A 27,442-nucleotide genomic window follows, 5' to 3' on the forward strand; every position below is an offset into this window, starting at 1 on the left:
CCACCAATCTGATCCTTTCACCTTATACAGATTTTTCACATAAAAAAGTTTTGCCTGTAATCCATTTTCTAATCGACAGATCATATCATGAAAAATTGCCCATGAAGTGAGGGTCAAAAAATTGCCACATTCTATGAACTCATGAAGCAAACAAAAGGAAAATAAGATTGTAAACAGAACTCTAAGCTACATCAGAGTCAGCTTACTGGAATCCAAATTCCTTTGTACAACGGTTCTACCATTCCTGTGTAAACAGAACTCTAAGCTACATCAGAGTCAGCTTACTGGAATCCAAATTCCTTTGTACAACGGTTCTACCATTCCTGTGTGTCCAAGCTATACGGCTTGTAACATCAAGATAGTAGGTAGACAAACCATCCACAAATAACGACACAACTTAACCCTATCCCTCAGCTCTTTATATTAAAACCACCAAAATCTGCATTTTGGGGTTATAAGTTTGAACTCAAAACTCAGTTCAATACATTCACTAGTTCTGCAGCAGACCCTATGGCGGAAGCCCCACCTCTTTCAAGAAGAGAAAGGGCCAACTCACATTCATGCCACCCCCTCAATCCACCGGCCAATTTCCTCAGTGTCTCCACCTTCACATCTTTAATCCACGTCGGAGCAAAGTTTACCATTAATCCCACCAGACAAGAAACATAAGATTTCCATGTAGCAGGATCACAACCAAGTGATATGTTTCCCTCTAAAACGCCTGCCAGAAAGTCCATATGAATCCCAACAATGCTGGCTCTTCTAGAGAGTGCACATGCTGGCAGCTTGTCTCCAAAGCCCCATTCAATTGAACCTGCCAGAATCACCAGATATGCCATTGCATACCCCTCCATTACACGCGATACGGAACTTGCCTCCCCGAGCTTCTCTTCCTTTGGTGAGAGTAACCAGGTTGGAATGGTTTCACGGTACAATTCTTGGACCAGCCGGACACCCCCTGCAACACATAAGAGACATGCACCAAGTGTTGCCGCCTCCTTTGCCTTAGAAATAGCCAGAGACAATGATGCTTGGGTAGAATTCAAGCGAGGGGAGTCTGTGCTTGCCCATTTAGAGGCTAATTTGAAAGCATACTCTGCTACAAGCTCTACAATCACATTATTGACATATTGGACAACCGGTATTGTCCTGCAAGAGCGAAGGTATAGAAATCCAGGTGCTACAGAAGGATGGGCACTACAGCCTGTTATAGTATAACCCAAAAGACCACTCACGCTGCTTTGGCTGGACAACAAAGAGGTTGAAGTGTGGTGGGATCCAAAAAAGGAGGAGAAGCAACTTCTTAGGAGCTGGGCAACAGCATCTTTGTTTTGTGTAAATACAGAGCGAGAACATGATACCACAATGAAATGATGCCAGCGGCGAACCTTTTGAGCCCACAAACAGCCTACAATTGGCATGCTAGGCCAGGGGCAACCCGATGCACAGTTCTCCAAGGCTAGCCCAGCAACAGCATGAATGTATTCAACACTTTTCTCAAGTTTAAAAGTAATGGTCAAACTCACAAGAGCAGCTAGCGGAAGCGGTAGCATTACTGCTGAAATATCTGCAAGGCAGCAAAAAGGTTTTAAGACATTCTTAGGTTAGAATGACATAATGAACATTCAATCAATCGTAATGATAATTGGTAAGTGACAGAGCAGATATCTATCAATGCGTATTAACATCTATACTAACAAGAAGTTGACAGTTGAAAGTTGAAGCATCTTCTTCCACCCCCCCCAAAAAAAAAAAAAAAAAAAAACCCTCACGCTTTCCCTTCCTCCCTTAAATATGAATTTATGTTTGAGGCAGAGTATCTTTTATACATATATTTAAGGAATTTAACTAAAATATGACACATAAAAGAACTTAACAAGTTCATTATATTTTATTATTTTTCATGCATCAGTGCTAAGCTACTAAGCAAGGTTTATAAATTCATTTGTAGTCACATTATGTATACACATAAATTGTTAAGGACTTACTAGATCCAACACAAAGCTTTAAGATTGTATAGATTATCTAAAAATTTAATCAGCTGTTAAGTTTTAGACACCTAAGAGCTTCAAAGATACTTTTTTTCTTTTCATTTTCTTCTCTAAATGTATGACTTGAACATATTCATGGCATGCATGTCTGCAGCTAGAGCCCTAGAATAGAATAGTCAGAGTGAATCCTAGCTACAATATGCAGACAAATAGAATAGGCTGAAAAGAAATGGCAGGTACTACCAGTGAAACAGCTTGGAACACTGACACCAACAGCTTCAAGTATTTCTTTTATTTCAGACTCGACTGATTTAAGAATCGCTGCCGGACTAGGCCAATCTGTTCCATTCATAGGAACTGGTTTCCATATACCACGAGTGACTTCTGCGGAGAAGTAACTGATAATAGTAGCAAGAGAAGCAGGTAGAAATTCAACTAGGTCTCTCAAGCCTGCAAGCATTTAAAGGCTCATGAGAAGGAATTTTGATGAATAAAACCTAAAAGAAGTTAAGTCCAAAATGATACAGAACCACAGGTATTCCAAGTACCAGTAGGATGGTTGAATAATAAATGAGGGAGAAAAAGAACAAATAATAAGCCTTGACTAAGTGCAGTAGCATGATGGCATCCAACTAACCAGTGGTTAAGTCCCGAGATGAAAGCCTGCCATGGGAACAAGCAGTTAAAATAGCCTCGAGAACAAAAGGAATGGCTTCCAACACGTCCCAAGCAGGAAGCATCAGTCTCTGATTCACATCCTCCCCAACATCTACAGGGGAGCCACTTGATGGTGCAGGAGAATTACTTGATGGGGCTCTACTTCTAGTCATTTTCCAGTAAATCATACTCAAAATTTTATTAGCAACTTCATGAACAGGATTTCCACTGGAGAGACCAGAAAGTGTTGAAGCTACACAAGATTTGTTTTGACTATACCAGGCTTGTAGTTTTGGATATGAATCAATGTACATCGGTTTTTCAGATGCTGATTCATATTGATGCGCACTGCTGTTTGTTTCATTCCAGGCAGAGGCAACATGGTTATTGTGCAATATCAAAAGATACTCCAAAGTCAGCTCACCTACTACTGCTCCTCCTCTCTCTGCAATGTATTGCTCAAGAGGTGGTCTATAGAATTTCCATAGACGAAGAAGAAAAAGAAATGCTAGTGAAAAAACCATGTAAACGGAGGACTCATCACCCATGCTTGACTTGTTATTTGATGTAGGCTTTAGGGATCCAAGGTCCTCACATAGTGGAATTAAAGAAGCTGCCACTTCGGGGACCTGTAACAGACAAAAGTTTGTTGAATGCATAAGAATGCCTCAACCTCAATTATATATTACTTAACAGAAACTTAAAGGCGATACCATAGATACAGCCAGGAATTAATCCACTCACCATACCATGCAATGAAAGTATATGAACTGTATCAACAGTGGAAGCTTCAAAAAGGATAGCACTCAGCATTGACATATGATCAATTAAGTGACTTGGTCCGGTAAAGTTGGGAGGTACAGGAGGACAAAGAAGCTTAACCACAAAGTGCACCACATGTTCCTGAAATAACAATCAGGAAGCAAAATATATTTCTTTTAATTTAAGTTTTCTTAAAACCATAACACGCTTAAAGTTTAGTACTTCAAGCCCAGGAGATTTGAGGTATATTAGTAAACTGAAGAGAGAAAAGAGGATAAAAGTAACAATAATAAATATAGAAATAAGGCCATTGTAGATGTAAGAGAACATCAAATATAAGAATATCCAGTAGTACTGCATAGCTGTTCAACCTGAATGTTCCATCCACTTCTGAGGGATGCACCACACAGGATCTTTGCAGCTGCCGACTTCTCCTCTTGTGACCCATTTAGTGCAATATGATATAACTTCTCTATCTCTTCTAAACTTGAACAGGAGATAAAAGAAAGAAAAAAACTCATCAGCTAAATTCAGCTAAGATTAGCTGGTCTTACAAAGTTACAATTAAATTTAGATATTTTGCATGGTACCTTGAAGCTGGGGTCATGATAAGAGAGTTTATAAGGGAATCCCTCAATGGTGCTCCTTCCATGAATGTTGACCATGGTGACTTTTGAACCGGTGATGTATTCAATTGTGAGATCATGGATGCAGACACATATCCAGGCCAAAAATATGCTGATGTGTCGATTAAATTTCTTGCAATGCAAGCTTCCACAATAAGGTGCCGCATGTCACCACCTGAAGCAGAAATTAATTAATTGCAAACATATGACAGAAAGCACCCAACCAAATTGACTAGATGGTAAATAGATCCATGTTTATATGCTTCTTCTTTTTTTCTTTTCTTTTTTTAACTAACGATACTTACCGAAATCAAATAAATTGATCAAATCATAATGTGTGGTCAGATTACAAGTGGACAGCAAATTTCCAAAATATACCTGCTTTTATACAAGTATCACCACAGCTGCCTCCACCTGATGCATCCTTTTCATTGTTGGAATTATGTATAAAGCGAGCTGCTTTTGTTGCTGCACTATTTGCTGAATCAGAGACTGATGAAGGAGGGCATAGGAGGCCAGAGAAGTTCCCAAGGACTTTGAGAGAAGAAATCAGTCCTTGTTTCCTTGAAGTATTTGCTTTGCTATTCATTTCATGTCCATCTCCGTTCTCCACATTCCCGGAAGCTGTATCTTTAAGAGATGAGGAATTCAAGTTGGCCTCATCCTCCAAAACCTTAGCAATTGCCAAGGGGACAATAGACAAAAGGACACAAAGACGTGACTCGAGATGTGGTACAGGGCCTTCAAGAGGATCACGTTCCTGAAAACAAATATTGAAGAAGAAAGTAAATATTTATTTAGTTTTCTCTTCCCTGTTAAAGATATTTTAACATGGATTAGTCTCAACTCGTTGCACTAGCCGAAGGGCTGAGAGCCAGAGTGCTAGGAAGGTTTCTTGCCAGCTAGCCTGGTTAATTACTTGGAGCTTCATAATTCCTTCTGCAGTTAGGTCAGTGAAGTTAGGAATCAGTTTAATGTGAGAGATTTCTTAAATATTTGTTTTGCATACATTTACAAACATACATACAGAAATTATATCAGATATTCATATAAGATTTTTCAAAAGGATTTACCTGCATGTATATTAATAGCTGATTTAATAGAAAGCTGTTTTCCATCCATTGTATTCTCCATGTATATATCTAAAGGAACCCAACAAGTAGAAGGACCAAATCCAGAGTTAAAGTGAAATGTTGGCTTCTGAGATCCAATATCAAGAAGCACTCCAATGAGCTGGCGCTTATTCAACTGGTATTCAAAGCCCAAGACTCTCTGTAGTTGCACTGACAATCTTGCCAATAGTTGCACTGCAGAATTCAAATCTGAGGATGCAAATTGACGAGCTTCAAGAAACCGTAGCCTCTGCAGAAGGCCATTGAATTTTTCAGGCCTATGAATACAATTCAATTACAAAACAACATGCTATCAGTCTCAGTGTGAAGCACTTACTACAGTACAGCAATGCAACAAATTATAATACTATTAACGCAAAAATGCGGTTAATCATATAACAGCCAAAATATTGAAGATGATGAAGTTATTAAGAATGGAAAACATACATATTCAAGTGAACAAGGCGAAGCAGAACCAAAGCTTTTCTGCTTTCTGTTAGCTTTCCCAGCACCTCTATGGCCAAAAAAGAATTCATTGTCCTAATCCTTTCCTGATGTTCGTTACTTCTAAACTTCTCATTTCCTATAGAATCTATCCCACCATCATGGTCACTTGAACCTCCAAAAGCTAATCTTGGTCTCTTTCGAGATGTCTTCAACCCCCAATCATCCAATGTGCTATCAATTAAGCTGGTGATGATACTGAAAAAGAACAAGACCAGTGCATGTCCAAACTCCACAACACGAACCTTGTATGTCTCAGAAAGCTGAAGAGCAAGATCGACCGATTCTGCTATCCTGCAACGTAGAAAAGCAAAGGCACTTCAGCAATTCATTGTATAGAATTAGTGCAAAACACATGCTAGCAATGCCTACATTCCTTTCGCACTGTATTTTGGCAATTGTTATGAAACAAGAATAAACCATTTACACTTATCATGGAATCTCGTCCACTAAGTTAGTAACTTGAAATCTAATAGGGAAAACCAAAAGTACTACAGCTAATCATTCAATTGATTCAAATATGAAGCCCATGCCAGCAATTTCCACATTCCTTTTGCCCATATACACAAACATCAAATCTCTTCCACTAGGTTTTTAACTTAAAATCTAATAGTGAGAAGCAAAAGTACTCCAGCAAATCATTCAATTATTGGAGTGCAAAACCCATGCCAGCATTGCCTACATTCCTTTGGCAAGCATCTCAGCTAATGTTATAAGCCAAAACTAAACCATATACATCAAAGATCAAAACTTTTCCACTGGGTACTTCAGCAATTCATTCAATTGATTCAATGCAACCCATACTAGCAACGCCTGCATTCTTTCTGCAAGCATTTCAGCCAATGCTACCACCACTAAACCTATATATACATTAAAGATGAAAACTTCCAATAAAGACTACACCAAATTCAATAATCACAACTAAAGACTCAAACTTTTTTAAACGAAATTAGCTAACTCACTTTTCTTTGTGCCCATCTGGAGCAACTGGACCAAATGAAAATGCATACCGCCGCAAAAGCTCAAGAAACAGCCTATAAGCTTCTGGTTGAGACCGCCGTTGAGGAATCACCCTGTAAAACATATAGACAATGTATAAGCACAAATTGGACAAGAAAGAAATATTGGAACACTAAAATTTAAAGAGAGAGAGAGAGAGGTCTGAACCTGGCAGAGAGGAGAGAGAGGACATGAAGAGGAGAGAGGAGACCAGACGAGAGACAAAAGTCGAGAAATTTCCAGAGACAAGGTTTGTTGTGCCGGAAACAGAGTTGGGTCACCACAACCTCCCCCAACTCAATGCTGGGCGCTGCCTCCACACATTGGCCCAATTCCATGGCCCAAATCACCACACTCTCCTCCTTCCCCTTCGCCGCATCCGTCACAAGCTCCACCACCCGCCGCTCCAATTCGACACTACCCATTTTTTGGGGTCCCACAGTCCTAGTTCTACTCTATAAACACACTTCCAATGTGAAGGTAGTGGTTGTGATATGTGACTAATTTTTGTACACAAGGAAGTGCGGAGGCACCTACCACGCCTACTGTGGAACTCTCTCACTCACTCCATTCAATTCAAACGGTTAGATTTTGGTGCGAAAGATGTGTACGCCTGTGTCACAGAGTTTTTACCGGTCAACATCACCATTGATGCGTACAATAAAATTTGGCCCACTCTGCGCTGCACTGCACCCTATTGTGTTTTGGGCCTCGGACCTAACAACGATACTACCCAGTGTGTGTAGATAACTAGATATGGCTCAACTACTACTCAAATAGTTGTTAATAATTGAGCAAAAGCTTCATCATGGATGACGGAAGAGCTTGATCAGATGGTGTTCTGCGGCTGTAATTTGCTTTTATGTTATGGTAGGGATGAAATCAGCTGTCTCCATTATTCTATCCTAATTCTATCCCCTCAACATGATTGGTCTACAAAGATTAAAAAAATATTTTCTTAATCTTTTGTTCTATTTTTTACTCTCTGTAGACCAATCATGTTGAGGGAACAAAATTGGGACACAGAAATTTGAGACAGTTGATTTCATCCCGTTATGATAGGGATGGCAATCTTTCAAGAATTTGGGTGTTAGAAATTGCATTGAATATGAATATGTAGGCGGATTCAGGGGTGAAATCCGGGATTAAAGGCAATAATGGAAAGACTTTTATCTCCAAAATAATTTATGAACTTGGGTCGTATTTTCATTTGTCACTTCTCAGAGTTGCCAATTTTTATTGAATTAATGCTAATCTTTTACTTTGTTTGGTAACTGATATATACAATCCAAAAAAACTTGATTGGTATTATGACTATTATCTAAATTCTAAAGTGGTCACTTACTGAATTGTTATGATACTCAAATCACTCTTACATCAACGGACTAAGCGGCAAAACCTTACCCAAATCGGAGTAGGAAAGAAAAGCGTATCGCCTAATTACAACCCTAAATCTCATCATCTAGAATTCAAGTGACACGTCAAATTATGCAATGACGTATATACTTGGTTAGAATTACTATAGTTTGCAACTTTTACACAGTTCAAGCGTAATTGAAAATATTATAAAGGGGCGACTTCAACACATACATCATTGCATTGCAGATGTCTTTCTTTTGTCATTTTGACTCTGAGTGCATCTTATTAGATTGGGTTTAGTTTTTTTAATTTTTTTTTTTTTGACAAGAAGAAAGATCTTTATTCCATGAAAAACATTACAACTGCTGGGAGTGACTTGGTGTAAACTCGTTGTCTCCCACCATATATAAATAGAACGTATAAGCTACTCATCTCCCTATGATGAATATCAATCGGAAATCTATCATATTAATGATGGACATGAGCCAAGGAGGCTCATCTTCTAACCATAGAAAACACCTACTCTCTCAGGCTACATAGCTGTTAATAGCATGCATGAGCAGCTTTATTATAATCACGCGGTGTATATCAAATAAAAGAAATATGTAGAGCTTGCATTAAACCCTAAAATTCCTTCAATAATTATTCCCTCCGCCGCAAGACATTCAACCTTTTATGTGAAATTAAAGTATTTAAGCTAACCCTAGTGCTATATATATTATCACTAATGAACTGAATACAGATGGTACACTAGTTTCCAACAAGCAAGTATCGTTTACTTGTTCGTAACGCAACCACAGGTCTACAAGCAAGAAATCAAAACACGAAGTTAATTGACCATTTTGAAGATTTTTTTTTAATTTTTAATTTGTAATTTTTTTGAGAATCAGCCATTTTTGAAGCTTGAACAAGTAGGATTCTGGACCAAAAAAAAATTATTTACGGGTGCATGTGTTTGGTGGAGTGCTATGACAAAAATTGTTTTATGATCGAGTGCGTGTGTTTGAGAGGTCACGTGTTCAAGCCTCATCAATTGTGAAGAGAGGTGGGGAAAAAATAAAAAAAAACCACATTACTTAGAAAAAGAAATTATGGTCACTCTCCACAATAGGGTGTGGTAAACATGAAAAAGATCGATCAATTAATCCAAGTAAAAGTCTTATACATGATCTCTTCGATCGTGATAAAGAAATTCTCATTCATGTTTTTTCTATTTTGAAAAAGATCCCTTATACTTTGAGCACCATAAAAGCATTATGAATTTTGTTTGATAATTTCTTTCAGCAGTTGGTAAACCTGGAGAGATGACTGCAAATAAGACTAAACAAATTATATATAGATACATGCTTCTATGGTAAACTAGAAATACATGCATAACCAGATCAATGATATGATGTTTGATTTAATCAGAATATTTAGCTGAGAAGTCGATTCCACTATTCTGTGGCCTTGGATGGTAATAAATCACGACATTTTAAGGCCACTATTCTGCAGAGAAGTCGATATTCATCATCCGAATGAACTTTAGGGAGACTAAATAGTGGGATAATACAAAGATTTAGGGAATTTGCTCAGGATTCGTAGTAAAGTAGACGTTTTACAATTTTTGCGGTGATCAGTATATCAATAGACAAATATCAGACCAAATCTCTCATTCTATGCAGATGAACAGAGACACAACTGATTTTATGTCCATAAATCAGAATAGGTACTACTCATCCTCTCATGCTTCAAGCATAGAACACAAAAGAACTGTTTAAAAGGCCTTGAATTCCTGCGAATTGACTTCAATAAAGCATGTGTAGCATCGTCTTCCCAGGCTTATTTCCTTGAGTTGCATCCATACTGTAACGATCTACATAAGACAATGTGTTTATCTCTCACACTTGGAACTCATCAATCACCAAGCAGTAGTTGATAATGATATAATGAGTTAATGACACTTCTTCTCTAGTTGAGCTGAGCTCAAATAATCTCATGGGCAAACCTGTAGTAGAAGTTGACATAATGAGACTTCATCTCTATCACAGGAGTGTTTGGTGTTTGTACTGGGTAAATCTTGTAAAGCCTCATATTCTCATAATAGGTTTTAGCTTCCTGATACTTTGGGTCCTCCATTCTCTTCTTCCTCGCTTCCCTCTTCTTCTTCTTAGCGTTCTTTACTTCCTCCTTCAAAAACTCCATGAATGCCTCCTTCTTATCCTCACTGAACTCCTCATCCTCTATAAGTTTATCAGTGAAATCCTCAACTTCATCCATGTCCCAATTGAATTCACACCCCAGGGGCAGTTGAGGCTCCCGTGGGAAGAAAAATTCCACCACAGTATTCTCCTCCTTCTCTTCTTCGTATTTCGGATTCAATATATAAGGCACACAGTACTGGAACTTCATCCAGCGGTCCTCCTTCATCTGCTTCAAGCTTGCCTTCCTCTGAGTACATCCCAGCACGAAAATCTGAGGCAAATTCGAACCAGACTTGGTCGCTCTTTCCGAATTCCAGCCTTCTCTGAGCTCCAGAGGAATGTAGGGGATCCAGTCCATCTTCATATGCTTCATAGGAACTATCTCCTCTTCTCTCTGCACCGATCGAATCCCAATCTCCATCGAAGGCGGCCGAGGCGCCACGACCGCCGCCAGCGTAGGAATCAGCACAGGTAGCGTTGGTCGTTCCAATTCCGTACAACTTTCCACCCTCTTTAAATTCCTTCTCGAGATTCGAGAAATCCCAGTTGTATTTGTAGACCGAGTCCAACTGATCCCACTCGGTCCCAACCGGGAATGCTGCCTTCCAAAGGTCTTGTGTTAGTGTGAGTCATCATTCCCTATTAGGAATAGACTACAAGAGAATATATTGTTGTAACTACTTACCTTGTATATGTTGTGTAGTACAGTAGTACACAATAGTTGTAGTACGATTGTAATCTGTTTATATACACCACAGAATGAGTGTAATAAGATATCAGAAAATTCATTCTCTATATCTCGTCTTATTTGACTTGATATCAGAGCAAAGATCCGAGAGGACTGTGTCTCTTATTTTCTACTTTTAATTTTCCTAGTTCGAGGAATTAATTTAAAAACTCCATTGTTAGGGTTATTGTTTCCTTCACGACGTTACTCTCCCGTTGTTATTCCTCTTGCGTTGACATCCGTCCAAGAACGACTAGATCGACCGTCTTCTTCTTGGACCTCGACGTCAGCAAACCAGCCGCCTTCATCACCTGTTCAGGTCGGCTTCATCTTCATCGTTCAGACCCAACGTTTTGCTTGGGTACTAGCACCAGAAAGTCAGCGCTAGGTCGATTTCCAGGTCGGCTTCGTCTTCTCCAGATCAGTTTCCTCCACCGCGCCGTCCTGCCATTTATTCCGTCCGGTGACATCATCAGCAGTTTGGGTTCACATCAGAACTGATCAGATTCAGAACCGTCGATCATCTTCATCTCTTGCTCAGACCCATACTTGTAAGCTCCGACCAGCTTCAACCGATCAAGCTCAGACCCATCAGTTTCCTGTTCAACACGTTCCCAGGCCGTCGTGTGCCCTCTGTCGCCCAGACCCGTCGGCCCTCGCCCTGCTTCGCCGGCTGTCGCTCAATCCCGCCGTCCGTCGTGTGCCCTCTGTTGCCCAGACCCGTCGTCCCTCGCCCTGCTTCGCCGACTGTCGCTCAATCCCGCCGTCGAGCTTCTACTTCAGTCGGCATCCTTCCTAACCCGGCTCACTGTTCCAACCCTCTCACTCGGTCAACTCGCCTCACCCAACTCAGCCACACACGTGGGATAACAGTCAGCCCATACCTCAGGTTACAAAAAAAAAAAAAAAAAATCAACTGTTATTATTTGTTTATTTCCGCTGCATACTTTGGGATTTATATATATTTTCTATTGTATTATTGCAATGGGTGGTGATGACAGTAAAAGTCAGAGTTCTAAGACCAATGAGATCCAGAGGGTTGAAGTGTCTAGGCGAAGTTTAGATGGAGGTTCTTTTCGGGATTGTGGTAAGATTGGTATGGCTTTAAAGGTTTCTAACTTTGTTGGTTCTGATACATGGATTATTGATTCTGGTGCCTCCGATCATATGACTTATGATAAATCATATTTTACTAACTTGTCTTCCCCACCAGTGTCCTATGTCACCAATGCCAATGGTGAGGCTTTTCCTGTGTTAGGGTCCGGGTCAGTGCGTATTACTCCCACTTTAGAGCTTCATAATGTGTTATATGTACCTGACTTGTCTCATCACTTGATATCTATTCCACAGTTGAATACTGAGTCTAAATGCTCCGTAACCTTTTATCCTATGTATGTGATTTTTCAGGATCTTCTCACCAGGGAGATAGTCGGTCGGGGGTATCTGAGGGGCAGGTTATTCCATCTGGATCAGACATACGCGGGAGAGAAACCAGGAGCACAGTCCCGAGTCGCTTTGACTTCGAATTCTGATAAGATAAGTGAAATTTGGTTGTGGCATCGCCGTTTAGGGCATCCTTCTTTTCGTCTTATGAAAACAACCATGCCTACTCTGTTTCTTGGTGTGAATGAGTCTGCTTTACGTTGTGAAACATGTGTTTTGGCCAAGAGTCATCGTGCTACTTATTCTCCTAGAGTGTCTAATAAAAGTGTTATTCCTTTTGAGTTGATTCATTCTGATGTTTGGGGACCTTCTAGAGAGCCCACTGTATCGGGTATGAGATATTTTGTGTTGTTTATTGATGATTGTACGAGATTGTCATGGGTTGCCCTTCTTAAAACCAAAGATGAAGTCTTTCCAGCTTTCCAAACTTTCCGTACTCTTGTTCAAACACAGTACCATAGCACCATTAAAGTCCTTCGTTCTGACAATGGGGGGGGGGGGGGGGGGGGAATATGTTAATCATGTTTTCCAAGAGTTTTTTAACACCTATGGGATTGTTCACCAAACCACATGTCCACAAACACCTGAACAAAATGGAGTGTCTGAAAGGAAAAACCGTCATTTACTTGATATGGCTCGTGCCCTTCTCTTTAGTGCCCATATGCCTAAGTATCTTTGGGGCGATGCTGTATATGCTTCCTCCCATCTTATCAATCGTCTTCCCTCTAGTGTCCTTCAGGGAAAAATTCCATTCGAGGTTCTTGCATCTCATGTCTCCTTACCTTCATTTCATAATCTTCCAGCTCGTGTCTTTGGTTGTGTTGCTTTTGTCCATGTTCCTAAGAACCAGAGGTCTAAATTGGATGCCCGGGCACTTAAGTGTGTGTTTGTTGGCTACGGAGGGTATCAGAAAGGGTACAAGTGCTTTCATCCACCTACCAGGAAGTATTATGTCACTATGGATGTCACTTTCTTTGAGGACATGAGTTATTTTACCTCTTCCGATACAGCTCTTCAGGGGGAGAATTCATTTTTTGAAGAGCTGTATCATGGAGAGGGGGAGGAATCAGAAGGAGGAGAAGAAGCATGTGGTATTTTGACGGATCCAGTTGAGACCATTAGCTCGCCGCCAGAAGGAGAAGCTCCAAACATCCAAGCACCAGTTTCTATGGCGGAAAATGATGTTGCAGATACAACTCCAAACATCCAAGCACCAGTCTCTATGGCCGAAAATGATGTTGAAGACACAACTGTCCCTCCTACCATCGCTTCTACCCCTGACCCACAGCTTCCTGGTACTGAAGATCACTCATTTGAGGTATGTCCACCCACTAGTACTAGTAGTAGTGAGTCTAGTGTTGAGCAATATGTGTTACCAAATAGGACCACTCGGGGTCAATCAGCCAAAAAATATGAACCTACTCTTACTGCCAAATCAAAATACCCAGTAGCCAATTATATGTCCACTAGGAGGTTGTCTAAGTCATATGAATCATTTGTGAATCACATATCTGCTGTATCAGTACCTAACAAAGTGCAGGATGCGTTGGGGGATCCAAAGTGGAGGAAGGCAATGGAGGAAGAGATGGAGGCGTTGCAGAAGAACAATACTTGGCAACTTGTGCCTCCACCACAAGGCAAGAAGGCTGTAGGTTGTCGTTGGGTGTTTACCGTGAAGCATAATGCAGATGGATCAGTGAATCGGTACAAAGCACGCCTTGTAGCAAAGGGGTTTACTCAGACGTATGGTATAGACTATGATGAAACATTTGCCCCTGTTGCCAAGATGAACACTATTCAGGTTCTGCTCTCATTTGCTGCTAGTTTAAACTGGTCACTCCGACAGTTTGATGTCAAGAATGCATTTCTTCATGGAGAGTTAGCCGAGGAAGTGTACATGAGCCTTCCACCTGGGTATGTAGTTGCTTCTCCTGGTGATTTTGTCTGTAGATTGAGAAAATCTCTGTATGGTCTCAAACAGTCACCTCGTGCTTGGTTTGGAAGATTTTCACAGTTCATGCGGAAGGTTGGTTACAGGCAGAGCAACTCAGACCATACCTTGTTTCTCAAGCATCAACAAGGGAAGGTAACAGCTCTAATTATTTATGTGGATGATATGGTAATCACTGGTAATGATACTATTGAGATGGATAGACTGCAGAGACAGCTAGCCTCTGAGTTTGAGATGAAGGACTTGGGTGAGCTTAAGTACTTCTTAGGAATTGAGGTAGCCAGGGGGAGAGAAGAAATCTATCTGTGCCAGAAGAAGTATGTTCTTGACTTGCTGACAGAGACAGGTTTGTTGGATTGCAGACCTTTTGATACTCCTATTGAGCAGAACCATTGTTTAGCTGAGTATCCAGATCAGGTACCTACTGATCGAGCTCGCTATCAGAGGTTAGTTGGGCGCTTGATTTATTTGGCTCATACTAGACCAGACGTTGCATATGCAGTGAGTGTGGTGAGTCAGTTCATGCATAATCCAAGTGAGAGTCACATGGATGCTGTTATGCGAATTCTGAAGTACTTGAAGTCAGCTCCAGGAAGGGGAGTACTGTTTTCTAAACACAACAACATTCTTGAGGTTTGTGGTTTCACAGATGCAGATTGGGCTGGAAATATCACAGACAGGAGGTCAACATCAGGTTACTTTACCTTTGTGGGAGGTAATTTAGTTACATGGAAGAGTAAGAAACAGAAAGTTGTGGCACGTTCTAGTGCTGAGGCCGAGTATAGAGGTATGGCTCACGGAGTGTGTGAATTGTTATGGCTGAGAAATCTGTTACGTGATCTGGGTTTCAAACTCAAAAATTCTATGCAGTTGTATTGTGACAACAAGGCAGCTATTGACATATCACATAATCCAGTACAGCATGATCGTACTAAGCATGTGGAGGTTGATCGTCACTTTATAAAGGAGAAGCTAGATGCCAAAATTATTAGCTTTCCTTTTGTTCCAACTGAAGAGCAACTTGCAGATGTACTTACCAAAGGAGTTTCCAGGAAGGCGTTTTATGACTCACTAAGCAAGTTGGGCATGGTTGATGTATATGCGCCAACTTGAGGGGGAGTGTTAGTGTGAGTCATCATTCCCTATTAGGAATAGACTACAAGAGAATATATTGTTGTAACTACTTACCTTTTATATGTTGTGTAGTACAGTAGTACACAATAGTTGTAGTACGATTGTAATCTGTTTATATACACCACAGAATGAGTGTAATAAGATATCAGAAAATTCATTCTCTATATCTCGTCTTATTTGACTTCTTGAAGGTTGCGCTTCTCCTCCACGTACTGAGGCTCTGCCTCCGGATGCTGCTGAGAGGCCTTGATGCGCTTGACGCGTCTGGTGGTGGCTTTGGCCTCCTCCGTCGCCGCTGGCCGAGCCTTTCTCTTGGCTCCTTTGCTCATTGTTGGGTTTGAGAGAGCGAGAACGACAGTGGGGTTTAGTGGTGTTAATTGGTTTTAGGGTTTTAGCAATAACCCTAGAAATTTAAACGCTGACCCTTTGGCGCGCGTGAAAACGAAGCTAGAAAATTCTCACTTGCCAAAAATTGCCAAAGACAATTATAATTTTAGTTTTAGAAAAAGAAGAAAATTGGGAAATTCCTTTCCGGTTTCGCACCTAAAAATTTTGAATTTTGGGGTTTTGTGAGCCAAGTATTTGCAACGACCCAATGAGGCAGTTATTTCTGTGTAGAGTCTACCAACGTTCCCTCCTTATTGGTCACAAATCCAAAACTAAAACGTATATAAATTCAAAAGCCTGTGGTGACGTATTTATAGACTACAACTCCTAATTGGACTCAACAAATTTTATCCTAATAGAACTATAAAAAGTAACCTAGTTTACAATGGATTATAAAGGGTTACCTAGTTTATAATGGAAAACTCGTAAGTTTGACAATCCTGATCAAAGTGGATTAAACTTGATCACCAACAATCGATGATTCAATATTGAACTACGTAAGACATCTCTTTACTAAGAGCAAGTTCACCTGTTGGGTCACCAGGTCACCTACTATTCACTGCTTTTTAGTGTATATTTTCATTCTCTGGGTCACGAAATACACTGTGCCCGTGACCCAGAGGGTGAAATTAACACTAAAAAGTAGTGAATAGTGGGTGACCTGGTGACTCAACGGGTGAACTTGCTCTAAGGAGCTTAGAATAAGTACTAATTAATTAAATAATGACTTTTAAACCAACGATTAGCTGACTTTAACACACTCAATTGTTAATTTGAAAGCTTTTATTTAAAAATCCTCATTAAAAATGACATTTTTAGCTAGTAAGGTGGGCTGAAAGACTGTTGAAAAACCAATCCCCCTCCCAAAAAAGTGGGTAATGTTCAAGTAGTTTATGCTCCAATAGTGTCGTTTTCGTTATGCGGAGTCCACAACACCTACACTGACTGCAAATAAAAGAACAAAATATATTATCAACAATCAGGGGCGGATCCAAATATAGCAGTGGCCCAGTAGGTGGGCTCGGCCCAATCCAAAAATTGAGAAATAAAAAAACCCATGTATAAGAAATAAATGTTTATTATTATTATTATTATTATTTACAGTCGTTTGACTCAAGCCCGCCCAAGTTTCTTCTGGGGTCGAAGACTCAAAATTGCCAAAACAAACAGTAGCTCCTTTGCCAAGAATAGTTTGGACCCCTTCGACATCACCAAGTTCGATTTGCAACTTTAATCAAATACTCTCCATTTCTCCTTACCAACTATCAACCTTTTGAAAACAGTGGAGATTGGAACCCAACAACAGCTGTGCAAATCATGAAAGCAATCCTCTCCCAGATCTATCTACAACGGCGGGAGCGCCAACAACGTTCGCCCAGGAGAGAGCTCACTCCCTCGGGTTTTTCTTTTTTGGCTTCGGGCATGGGACGCGTTCTAAAAAGAGTTAAAAAAAAAAAAAAAAGATGACTTATTATAATATGCTTAGATCGAACAATAACTACTTACAAAAACTGGTCATGTACTAAAAGACAGGTTTATCTCAGTTGACCTTGCCACTATGTTTTCATTGCGGAATTCATTAGATCTCTGGCTTGTTGAGCTCCGCTTTCTTATGCTATTCACATTGACAAGTATCTCTTCATCAAATTTGCCCCTCTTCAATAGAAAGTTGATTGAAGCCTTTCTCTGCATCCTCTATGCTTCGCTTCAGAGCCACCTACAAGTATGCCAGAAGTTATATTCCTTTTGTCTAAAAGTAGTTATTTTCTCTGTTTTGATCCATATATTCATATACTACATGAAGAACTCCAAATTAAAGACGTGCATGCGCAAAATATCTCTTGTTACTCTAGTATATATGTGGAGCACCTAGGCTATATATGTTCCAGTTTGGTACGAAAGATGTGTACGCCTGTGTCAGATAGTCTTTACCGGTCAATATCGCCATTGATGCGTACAATAAAATTTGGCCCACTTTGCGCTGCACCCTATTAATAGTGTTTTAGGCGTCGGCCGGACTTAACAACGATACTAACCCTAAGTGTGTAGATTGGACTCAACTACTACTCAGTTGTTGTTAATAATTAAGCAAAAGCTTCATCATGGATGCTGGAAGAGCTTGATTAAAAGATGTATTCTGCGTCTGTAATTTGCTTTTATACTATGGTAGGGAATTAGGGATGGTAATTTTTTATAAAAATCTGTGTGCTATGAATTGTGCTAAATATGTAGGCTGGTAAGGGTTAAAATTTGCCGTTGGAGCCAGAATAAACGGTTCGGGAGTCGCATTTCCATTTGTCATTCCTTGGGCCTTGGGGTCTCACTTTCTATCGAATTAATGTTAAATCTTTTACTTTGTTTGGTAACTGACTAGGGATGGCAATGGGGCGGGTTGGGGATGGGGATCATAATACCATCCCCATCCCCAGAGTCATTCTTTGCCCCCATCCCCGCCCCAATCCCCAATATATTTTTATTGGGGATTCCCCGTCCCCATCCCCACTGGGGACTAAGCCTCCAAACCCGCCCCAAATCCCCAATAAGAATTTAATAAATAAAATAATTTTTTCTCATATTGCATTTTTTAAAATCAAAATCTACAACAAATAAATTTAAAATATGATTAAATTCCTAAATCATAATTTAGTGAGTGCAAAAGTCAAAACACCATTAAAGTAAAAGTGTAGCCATTAAAGTAAAGTAGTAAATGTATATATTTTTCATTCAAAAAAAAGAGAGTATATATTTATGATTTATATTATAAAAAATAATTTAAATTATATATAAGTTAAATATATGTATATATTATTGGGGCGGGTTTGGGGATAGGGATCACAATACCATCCCCGCCCCATCCCCAATCTTAGATAGCGGAGATTGGGGATCCCCATCCCCATTCCCCATTTGTCCCCGAATTCTCCCCCCATTAGGGGCGGGTATCCAATGGAGCTCCACCCCGCTGGGGATTTCTGCCATCCCTATAACTGACTAACTGGTATTTACAACTCAAAAAAATTAGGTAGTTTGATAGATTCTAAAAAAATTATCTAAAGTGGTCAATTACTGAACTCTTAGGGCAACTCCAACCATGGGGTGCCAAACTCAAAATTGGCCAATTATAAGACTTTCCATCTCCAACCAAGGCTTTTTGGTGGATCTGGGTCTTATAAATATAAGACTTGGAGCCATTTGAAGTCTCATATTTGAGACTTTTCCAAGACCAGGACTCGGCACTGTTCATGGGGCCCAGCATGTGGGCTGTCTCAGCCCAAAAGAGGGAGAAACACACCAGGGGTGGAGAAGGAAGGAGACGCGCGCGCCATTTGAAGGGAAGAACACGGTCCGATGGGTTTGCGGTCATGAAACCGGCGGTCCTGATTGATCAGGTTTAAATATAGACGGTCCGATGTGCCCCTTTTTTTTTTTTTTTTTTTTTACTCAACAGATCCATTTTCAATCTGATGGCTCAGATTTGAGGGGAAAAAACTTATCAACTGCTCTTATTAATTAAAGAGTTATTATTTCCTTTTTGTTCCAAAAAAATTAAAAAATTACCAGAAAATTGAGGGGAAAAAATATACCCGTTGAAACAGTGCAACAAGGGGTTAATAAGAATAATTTTTAAATATTATGATAAAATGTTAAATTATTTATTTTTACCTTATTTAATTAAATTAACATATTTTTAATATAATATTCATCAAAATTATACTCATATTATATTTTAGTCAAGAATAGTGAAAATAGCACCCCCATATAGCACCTCATGGTTGGAGATGAGAATTGAGTCCTATATGAATAGTGCAACAAGGGGGTGCTAAAATGAGAATAGCACCCCCAAATAGAGCCTATGGTTGGAGTTGCCCTTATGATCTTAGTCTTACATCAAAAGGCTAAGCGGCAGAACCTTGCCCAAATCGGCGTAGGAAAAAAAAAAAGAGTTAAATACTGCTTATTCCCTATACTTATAGGGTTTTATCGTTTCAGTCTCTGACCTTCGAATTTCACCTTAAAAGTCCCTGAACTCCCAATTTCCTCCCAATTGGTCCTTACCGTCAAGCATCCATCAAAAACTCCGTTATCTTTCCCTAAAAAGTCTATTATACCCTCGTTTAATTAAATATATATATATATATATATATATATATATATATATATATATATTTCTCTTCCTCTCTTTTTTTATTTTTTTTTCTTTTTACCTCTTCTTCTTCCGACTCTCTCGCCTCATCTCCTCATCAAGATGGTTCCAATCCACAGACCTTCAAGAGGTGAAATGAAAAAAAGAAATAAAAGAGAGAGAAAAAATAAAATTTAAAAAAAAGTAAGTGAGGGCATAATAGACATTTTTGGCAACTTTAACAGAAAATTTTGACGGCAGGGACCAATTGGGAGGAAATTGAGAGCTCAGGGACTTTTTAGGTGAAATTCGAATGTCAGGGACTGAAACGATGAAACCCTATAAGTATAGGGAGTAAACAATATTTTATTAAAAAAAAAAAGTATCGCCACCCTGATTACAAATCTAAATCTCATTGTCTAGAATTTGAATGAACGAAAGAAGAGCCATGTCCTGCAAAACAGATGTTGACACATCAAATGCAACGAAGTTTATACTTGATCACTTCGAAGATTACTAAAGTTTTCAACCTTTACGTACACAGCTAGCTCAAGCTTGATTTAATTAAATATATAGAGTACTTCGACTTTGCGGATGTCTTTCTTTTGCCATCTTGAGTTCTTGACTGCGAGAGAATCTTATTAGATTGGGCTAAGTTATTCAACCTTTTATGTGAAATTAAGCTAAGCTAACCCTAGTGCTATATATATTACCATTAACGAATTGAATGCAAATGGTATCTAGTCTCTAAGCTATTAATCTATTATCGTTTACTTGTTCATGCATCATAACGTAACCACAGGTCCACAAAAAACAAAACACAAAGTTAATTGCCAAAACCATTTTCAAAGCTTGAACAAGCTAGTGATCCCGATGGCCTAACCACATAACTTAACAAAAAGATTATGGTCGCTCTCCATGATAGGGTGTGGTAAACATGAAAAAGATCGATTCCAAATAAAAATCTTATACCCAATCTCCTAAATCGTGATAAAGAAATTCTCAATTGCACTTTTTCTATGAAAAAAAAATCCCTTATACTTTGAGCATCATGAAAAGCAATATGAATTTTGTTTAATAATTTCTTAATTTCTTAAATTTTATTTTCATCAGACAGTAATCTACCATAAAGTATTATGAAAGAGTAAAGCACATAACTAATTAGCAGGAAGTTCAGAAGTCAGAACAGTTTATACTAGGGCCGTCACTCGGTCGGTTCGAATCGGTTATAGGTATTACCAACTTCAAAACCAAAACTTTCGGTTTCAATATTGAGCTATCAATTACCAACCAAAATTTTTGGTTTTTAATCATATCTACCAAATTCGATATTTTGGTTTTTGGTATTACCAATTTTAGAACAATTAATTCTTTGTAATATAAATAGAGCTTTCTTTTGTACATATGAGATCAAGTTTTAGCCATTTTCAATAAAACTAGGTAATTTAACCATATTTGACCAGGTTACTTAAAATACATGTACTATTAATGTAGTATATATAGTAATGTTCATACTATTATGAAAAATTTTATGTTTACTTCTTAGTATATATACATGTATGTGTATTGAAAACTATAGTATATAAAGCTAATATTTAGATAATCGGTATATTCGGTATTTACTAAAACCAACCAACTTTTTCGATAATTTTCAATTTTGGCCTTATCGGTTTCGATTACCAAAAAGTCAGTTTACCAAACCTAAAACATCGGTTGATATTCGATCAGTTTGGTAATTACCAAACCAAGTGGTAGCCCTAGTTTATACCATGCATTTTAGATAGTGATCGCGTTCAAAGTTATGTTTAGCTACTTGTAAAATAAAATTATAACCATTTTTTATCTGTAGTAAGTGATTCAGAGAAGTTCCTATTTAAATGAGTACTATTTATTTTTCTGCAACCTTTCTACAACATGTGATCAAATGTATAACATGTGTAAGCTAAAATAAAAAATTTGAATATTCAATCAAATGAAGCAATAAAACACATTAAAATCCATCCCTCAAACTGATCACATGATCTATGGGCTCCGGAAAAACAAATACAAACTGTGATCAATATATAAAAACTTTAGATTTTAAACTCGTTATGTGACATCCACTAATGGTCAGCATATAATTGCTAAAAAAAAAACACTGAATACAAACCACGAGCCTAAACACCGCTAAAAAAGATTGAGAGATTACAAACTCAACCTCATTGGCATGGCTTAACCAAGCCACCACCAAGGCACCAACTAATCCTGATCCTGTAATACCCGGTTGTTTCTTTAATCAAAGCAAACAGTGTGCTTTACTTTCATGATTCGATTACTTTAACTTTAATGATTATGCTGGGTTAATTGTTTGTGTTGATCGACATTGCCGACACTCTCTCTCTCCCTCACTCACACTCTCACTCTCTCTATCAGCCGAACCCAGCAAGAAAAACAGAGCAACCATTCACCTGCCGACCTCTCTCTCCTCAGGCCACCTCAAGACGTCGGACCACCTCCAGTAGCTTCGCCTAGACCTTGCGCAGCCGCCGGTGGCATCCTTGCGCCGCAACATGGACTGTAGTGACGGCGGAGGACCTGGCTCCGTTTGAGCCGATTTCGAATCAATCTCAATATCTTGAGCTACAAGCCACCAATACTCTTGATTCTTGGCTCATATGATTCGCATCAACTTTCTGAACAAGCACCAAGAAGAACCAGACCTGAATCGACCATTTTCACGTTCGTCGGAGCTCGACCGGTTTTTGATCGAAAATCAAAACCTTTCGATCGTGATATCTCGAGTTGTAGTGCATCGTTTTGATTGATTCTTGAACCAGTGGGTTTGCCTTGATGTTCTTAACAACTCTCTAGAAGGAATCGAGGCCTGAAATTGAAGTTTTTACGTCGAAATCTTGGCTCGCCGGTTTCTGCATTTCTTCGCCGGTTTCTGGAAAATTTCCGGCCACCTTCAACTGTTCTAGGTAATTTCCGACCACTTCCTTTCGTTTTTAGACTTCATGCTAGTTAGGAAAGTGGTTAGGCTTGATGAGATAAAGAGGAGCAGCCCGGCCCCGACACCATTGGCGGTGGTCGGCGGCGGCTCTGCCACTAACTCCGGTGGCCCTTTCCGGCCACCTCCGGGGATCAAAAATATGGTTTCTGTACATTTTCAGATTCTATATTTCAATACGATCATTTCGATATATTATACGCAATTTTTGGATATCGTATGATTAAGTTATGAATTTTTAAGTTTAGATCGATTTCGATCGTTAGATTTGTGATCTGTGAAGTTAGGACCGTCAGATGGACTTGTAGTTTTGATATGATGATCTTATGACTGTCCCAGTGGCTTTGTGTGGTCATGGGCGAAGATCCGACCGTTGGATCTTCGTATAAATGCAAAACAGTGATTAGGGAGGCGATTCGTGAGAATCCGTCCGTCGGATTTTCGTATAAATTTGTGAAGATGTTAGCAAGGACGATTCAGGAAGATCCGACCGTTGGATCTTCGTGATGATTTTTGGAGGGTGATCCTAAAGGCGATCCGTGAGGATCCGACCGTTGGATTGTTGTTTGATTATGTTTTTGAGTTGTTGGCTAAGTTAAGGTCATGTTTGATTAGGTGATTGACGGTCTTCCTTGGGTGAGCGGTTTTGGTGTGTATTGTGTTGAATTGAAGACGCAGCGGGAATATCGAGGTGAGTAAAATCGCACATGGTTCATTTACGAACCGAAATTCAGTGATTGAATTCTATAGTGATTTTGTGAAAACTGTTTTAAGAAAATCAATATTTGTTTTAAATTATATGGACTTGATCGACTACGGTCCATAGGTAAGTAAAATGTATTTAAAGTATAAAAATGAATTTATCGATTTTTAAATGCATGTGAACTATAGTTGGTATTAGTGGTCATTCTTGTGTGGGTGACTACGTATATATATATTTACGTGGAATATATATTGGATGTGTGGTATTTGGTGAAGTGTGGAATTGATGCGATTGATTTACAATTCGAGCATTACTCTCTAGAAGATATAATTTATCTTATAGGTTGAGTTGAGTGTGATAAAGAGTAATTGAGTAAAGTGCTATAGTTGAGTCGTTGAGATGAGTTAAATGAGGAGTCGAGTGATTTGAGGCAAATATTTTCGTAAGGGTGAACCTTGGCCAAGGTGACACTCTACGATTCAGTTAAAGCTCTAGTCTGTCTGCCTTTGTACTGCTTGGGGGATAACCTTGAGTTATCGTATGCCCTTGAGTACACTATACTGCTAGGGGGATAACCTTGAGTTATCGTATGCCCTTGAGTACATCATACTGCTTGGGGGATAAACAAGTTATCATATGCCCTTGGGTATGACATACTGAATGGGGTGATTAATATAATTAATCATAAGCCTGTAAGTATGATATACTGAATGGGGTGATTACTATAATTAATCATAAGCCTGTAAGTATAATATACTGCATGGGATGATTTATATAAATAAATCATAAGCCTGTGAGTATATATTGAGTAAACAGTTGTTTGTTTTTGCGTAGTCATGTTGAGACGTGAGTATAATATACGGTATGAGATGATTAATATATTTAATCATAAGCCTGTAAGTATGATATACTGAATGGGGTGATTAATATAATTAATCATAAGCCTGTAAGTATAATATACTGCATGGGATGATTTATATAAATAAATCATAAGCCTGTGAGTATATATTGAGTAAACAGTTGTTTGTTTTTGCGTAGTCATGTTGAGACGTGAGTATAATATACGGTATGGGATGATTAATATATTTAATCATAAGCCTGTGAGTATATATTGAGTAAACAGTTGTTTGTTTTTGAGTAGTCATGATGAGACGTGTGTTGATTGATGCTTGAAGTGACGTTGTGCACTTCAATTATTATGCTAAGAGATACTGAAATTGAATTGTTACTTTAAAATCGTGCAATTCCTTGTTTACTCATACGGGCTGTCAAAAGCTTACCGGGTTTGTGTTGTTGCAATCCCGGTACACTATTCAAATTGTGTAGCGGGTAATCCTACAGGTCAGGAGAATCAGGACGGTGATCGTGCGGGTTAGAGAATTTGTTTTAGTTTTACAGCAATTGTAATTGTGAGGTGAGTTATGCTCATTTGAGCCTTACAATATAATGTGGTGAGAGTGTGCTGTAATAAACAAATTTGAGTTTTGGTTTATGTAATATCGAGCGATGTGAGGTGTGGTTGTTTTGAGAAAAAAATTCAGGTTGTATTTATGTGAGTTGTATTAATTCATGTTTCGGATTTGAATTTGTTATTCAAAATTCGGGGCGTGACAGATCCCACATCCGAATTCAAATCACTCTAGATCCAAAACCACTATGAATCCCGGATCTTGATCGTACACCGAGCACCGCACACCAAAACTGCACCATCCACATTGCAATCTTGGTTAGCACAAAACCACCACAACATGCATCTAAACAAGACCACCGTTCATGATGGCCGATCGATGAGGATGAATTCCTGATGATAGGGGAGCTCGCACACCACACAACCAAGCAAAAGAGCCATCAACCCTGCTGAGAGACTATTGTTCCTGACCTCCCATGGGAACACGACAAACTGCCGGATCCCCAATAGTAGAGCGACTAGAGCCACGACCAAGTGAGATCATCTATTGAATAAATTTATTTTTTATTCCAAGAAAAAAAATAATTAAAAGCAATAAAATGATATATAATTAAATACTCAAACTTCCATATTGTTATTCTCACCTCATTTTCTTTTCTAGATACTTCCTATTTTGTCCTTAGATATTCAGGAAAACCCATCAAACCTAAGTAGGCTAGTGCCTTCCAAATCCCTAACATTAGTGTGGGCTCAAACAAGTCGGCGAAGTCTACATTGAATATCAGTTGGTAAATCAGCAATTAATTGCCCTTAAATTATCCGTGCATTTGCTCTGAAGCATCCTCCAACACCAAACCTTATATCTTTATAAAGGGCATGTAGACATCCAAAATCTTTATACTTGGATTACTAGTTAGCTAGAAAGAGCCATGAAAGCCTATGAGACTGTTGACGGTTCTGAGCCTCCTCGCTCTCGGAAGTGCAGAAACATCTGCCTTGCGGTGACCGCCGGCACTGTCGTAATCGTTCTCATTCTGGTCGTACTCTGTTTGACGGTGTTCAAAGCAAAGGACCCGGAAATAACGGTGAACTCAGTCGTTTTGAGGAACTTGCAAGCGGACTTTAACGTCAACAAATTCAGCGTCGACGTGAATATCACTCTCGACGTGCACTTGACGTTGAAGAACCCGAACAAGGTGGGAGTCAAGTACACCAACAGCACCGCGTCGTTGAACTACAGGGGTGAGCTGGTGGGCGAGGTCCCAATCGGAGCCGGAAAGATTTCCGCGGATCAGACCAAGCCCTTGGATATTACCCTCACCGTTATGGGCGACCGGTTCCTCGGAAAAACACAGGAGCTTTTACCTGATGTGGTCGCCGGTACGATCCCGCTCGACACTGTCGCCAAAATCTCCGGCAAAGTCTCTATCTTGGGTATCTTTAAGGTTCATGTGGTCTCGACCACCTCATGCGATATCAATGTCTATGTCAGAAACAACACCATCGGAAAAGTGTGTACGTACAAGACTAAATTATAAACCTTTTTTCTTCTTTTCTGGGTTTTATATGGGATATATATGCTCGTCTTCTTGCGCTAGCTAATTGACTGAAATGCCCATCACCAGTCACTACTTCTAAGCCCTCATCATGTTCTTCTTCTGGGTTGAAATCCTTTTTGGTTTTGATTTATTTGTAGACATTGGCATAGGGGCAGATCGGCAGATCGGCCAAGTAGATTCCTGCTGGTTAATATTAGTACTGAGCTGTTTCTATAATCTATATATCCTTGTATTTAGTAATAATGTTAATACTATGAGACAGTTGATGTTATATCAATATATACAGTTTTTAGTTGAGAGTTTGAGACGGTGTCAATTGAAACTCTTCACTAATCTCTAGCCTACTATGTTTGTTTGAAAATCGCTTTGGCGATGATCTGTGAATGGTATTCCATTGAACACTATACTACTAGAGGCTGCAGAGTCATCTTACTAAACTATCTACAAGATTACTAACTAAATGAACAAGAGATGTACCAACAATAACCCTGTCGACTTCTTGGATATGTTTTGGGAAAATCGTTCTTCATGTATGCTGACATTGAGCTTAAGAAGGGAACTCCTGTCTTTTTCAATTGGATTTTAGTTGATGGGGATTAGACACAGCCAATTTTCAGTTTCATCTCCCGAAGAAAAAACTGTCTGTCAGTCACATCTTCAATTGTTAAGTATAGAGCATAAATCTTACATCCAAATCTATCTATGCCTTGAACAGTCTACCCTTTCTCCGTTTCGCTCTTTTTCTGTATCCAATTGTCCATCAGCTCTTGCAATTGCTATCAAATTTAAGCGAAAAAACTGTTGGAAGCACAAGTGCAGATAATCATA

The 27,442-nt window shown here is 39.2% G+C and overlaps 2 protein-coding genes and 1 pseudogene across 2 annotated transcripts; 1 reads left to right on the forward strand and 2 right to left on the reverse strand.

Annotated features, from left to right (window-relative positions):
- Positions 1–78: 78 nt before the first annotated feature.
- Positions 79–7,280, reverse strand: LOC133722135 (mediator of RNA polymerase II transcription subunit 33A-like). The gene is made up of 12 exons (XM_062148958.1): positions 6,820–7,280; positions 6,615–6,725; positions 5,596–5,946; positions 5,110–5,426; positions 4,884–4,975; positions 4,415–4,796; positions 4,001–4,211; positions 3,782–3,896; positions 3,393–3,551; positions 2,629–3,277; positions 2,235–2,441; positions 79–1,567 (listed from the first exon to the last, which is right to left on the reverse strand). Exons 1-12 carry the CDS (start codon positions 7,074–7,076, stop codon positions 474–476), a joined length of 3,945 nt encoding a protein of 1,314 aa, XP_062004942.1. The 5' UTR covers positions 7,077–7,280; the 3' UTR covers positions 79–473.
- A 2,263-nt stretch (positions 7,281–9,543) lies between these two features.
- On the reverse strand, positions 9,544–13,629 carry LOC133722745 (protein HEAT INTOLERANT 4-like; annotated as a pseudogene).
- A 12,284-nt stretch (positions 13,630–25,913) lies between these two features.
- LOC133721989 (uncharacterized) lies at positions 25,914–26,622 on the forward strand. The gene has a single exon (XM_062148771.1). It carries the CDS (start codon positions 25,985–25,987, stop codon positions 26,591–26,593), a length of 609 nt encoding a protein of 202 aa, XP_062004755.1. The 5' UTR covers positions 25,914–25,984; the 3' UTR covers positions 26,594–26,622.
- The last annotated feature ends 820 nt before the right edge of the window (positions 26,623–27,442 follow it).

This window comes from Rosa rugosa, chromosome 7 (genome assembly GCF_958449725.1).
Source record: "Rosa rugosa chromosome 7, drRosRugo1.1, whole genome shotgun sequence".
Lineage (NCBI taxonomy): Eukaryota > Viridiplantae > Streptophyta > Magnoliopsida > Rosales > Rosaceae > Rosa > Rosa rugosa.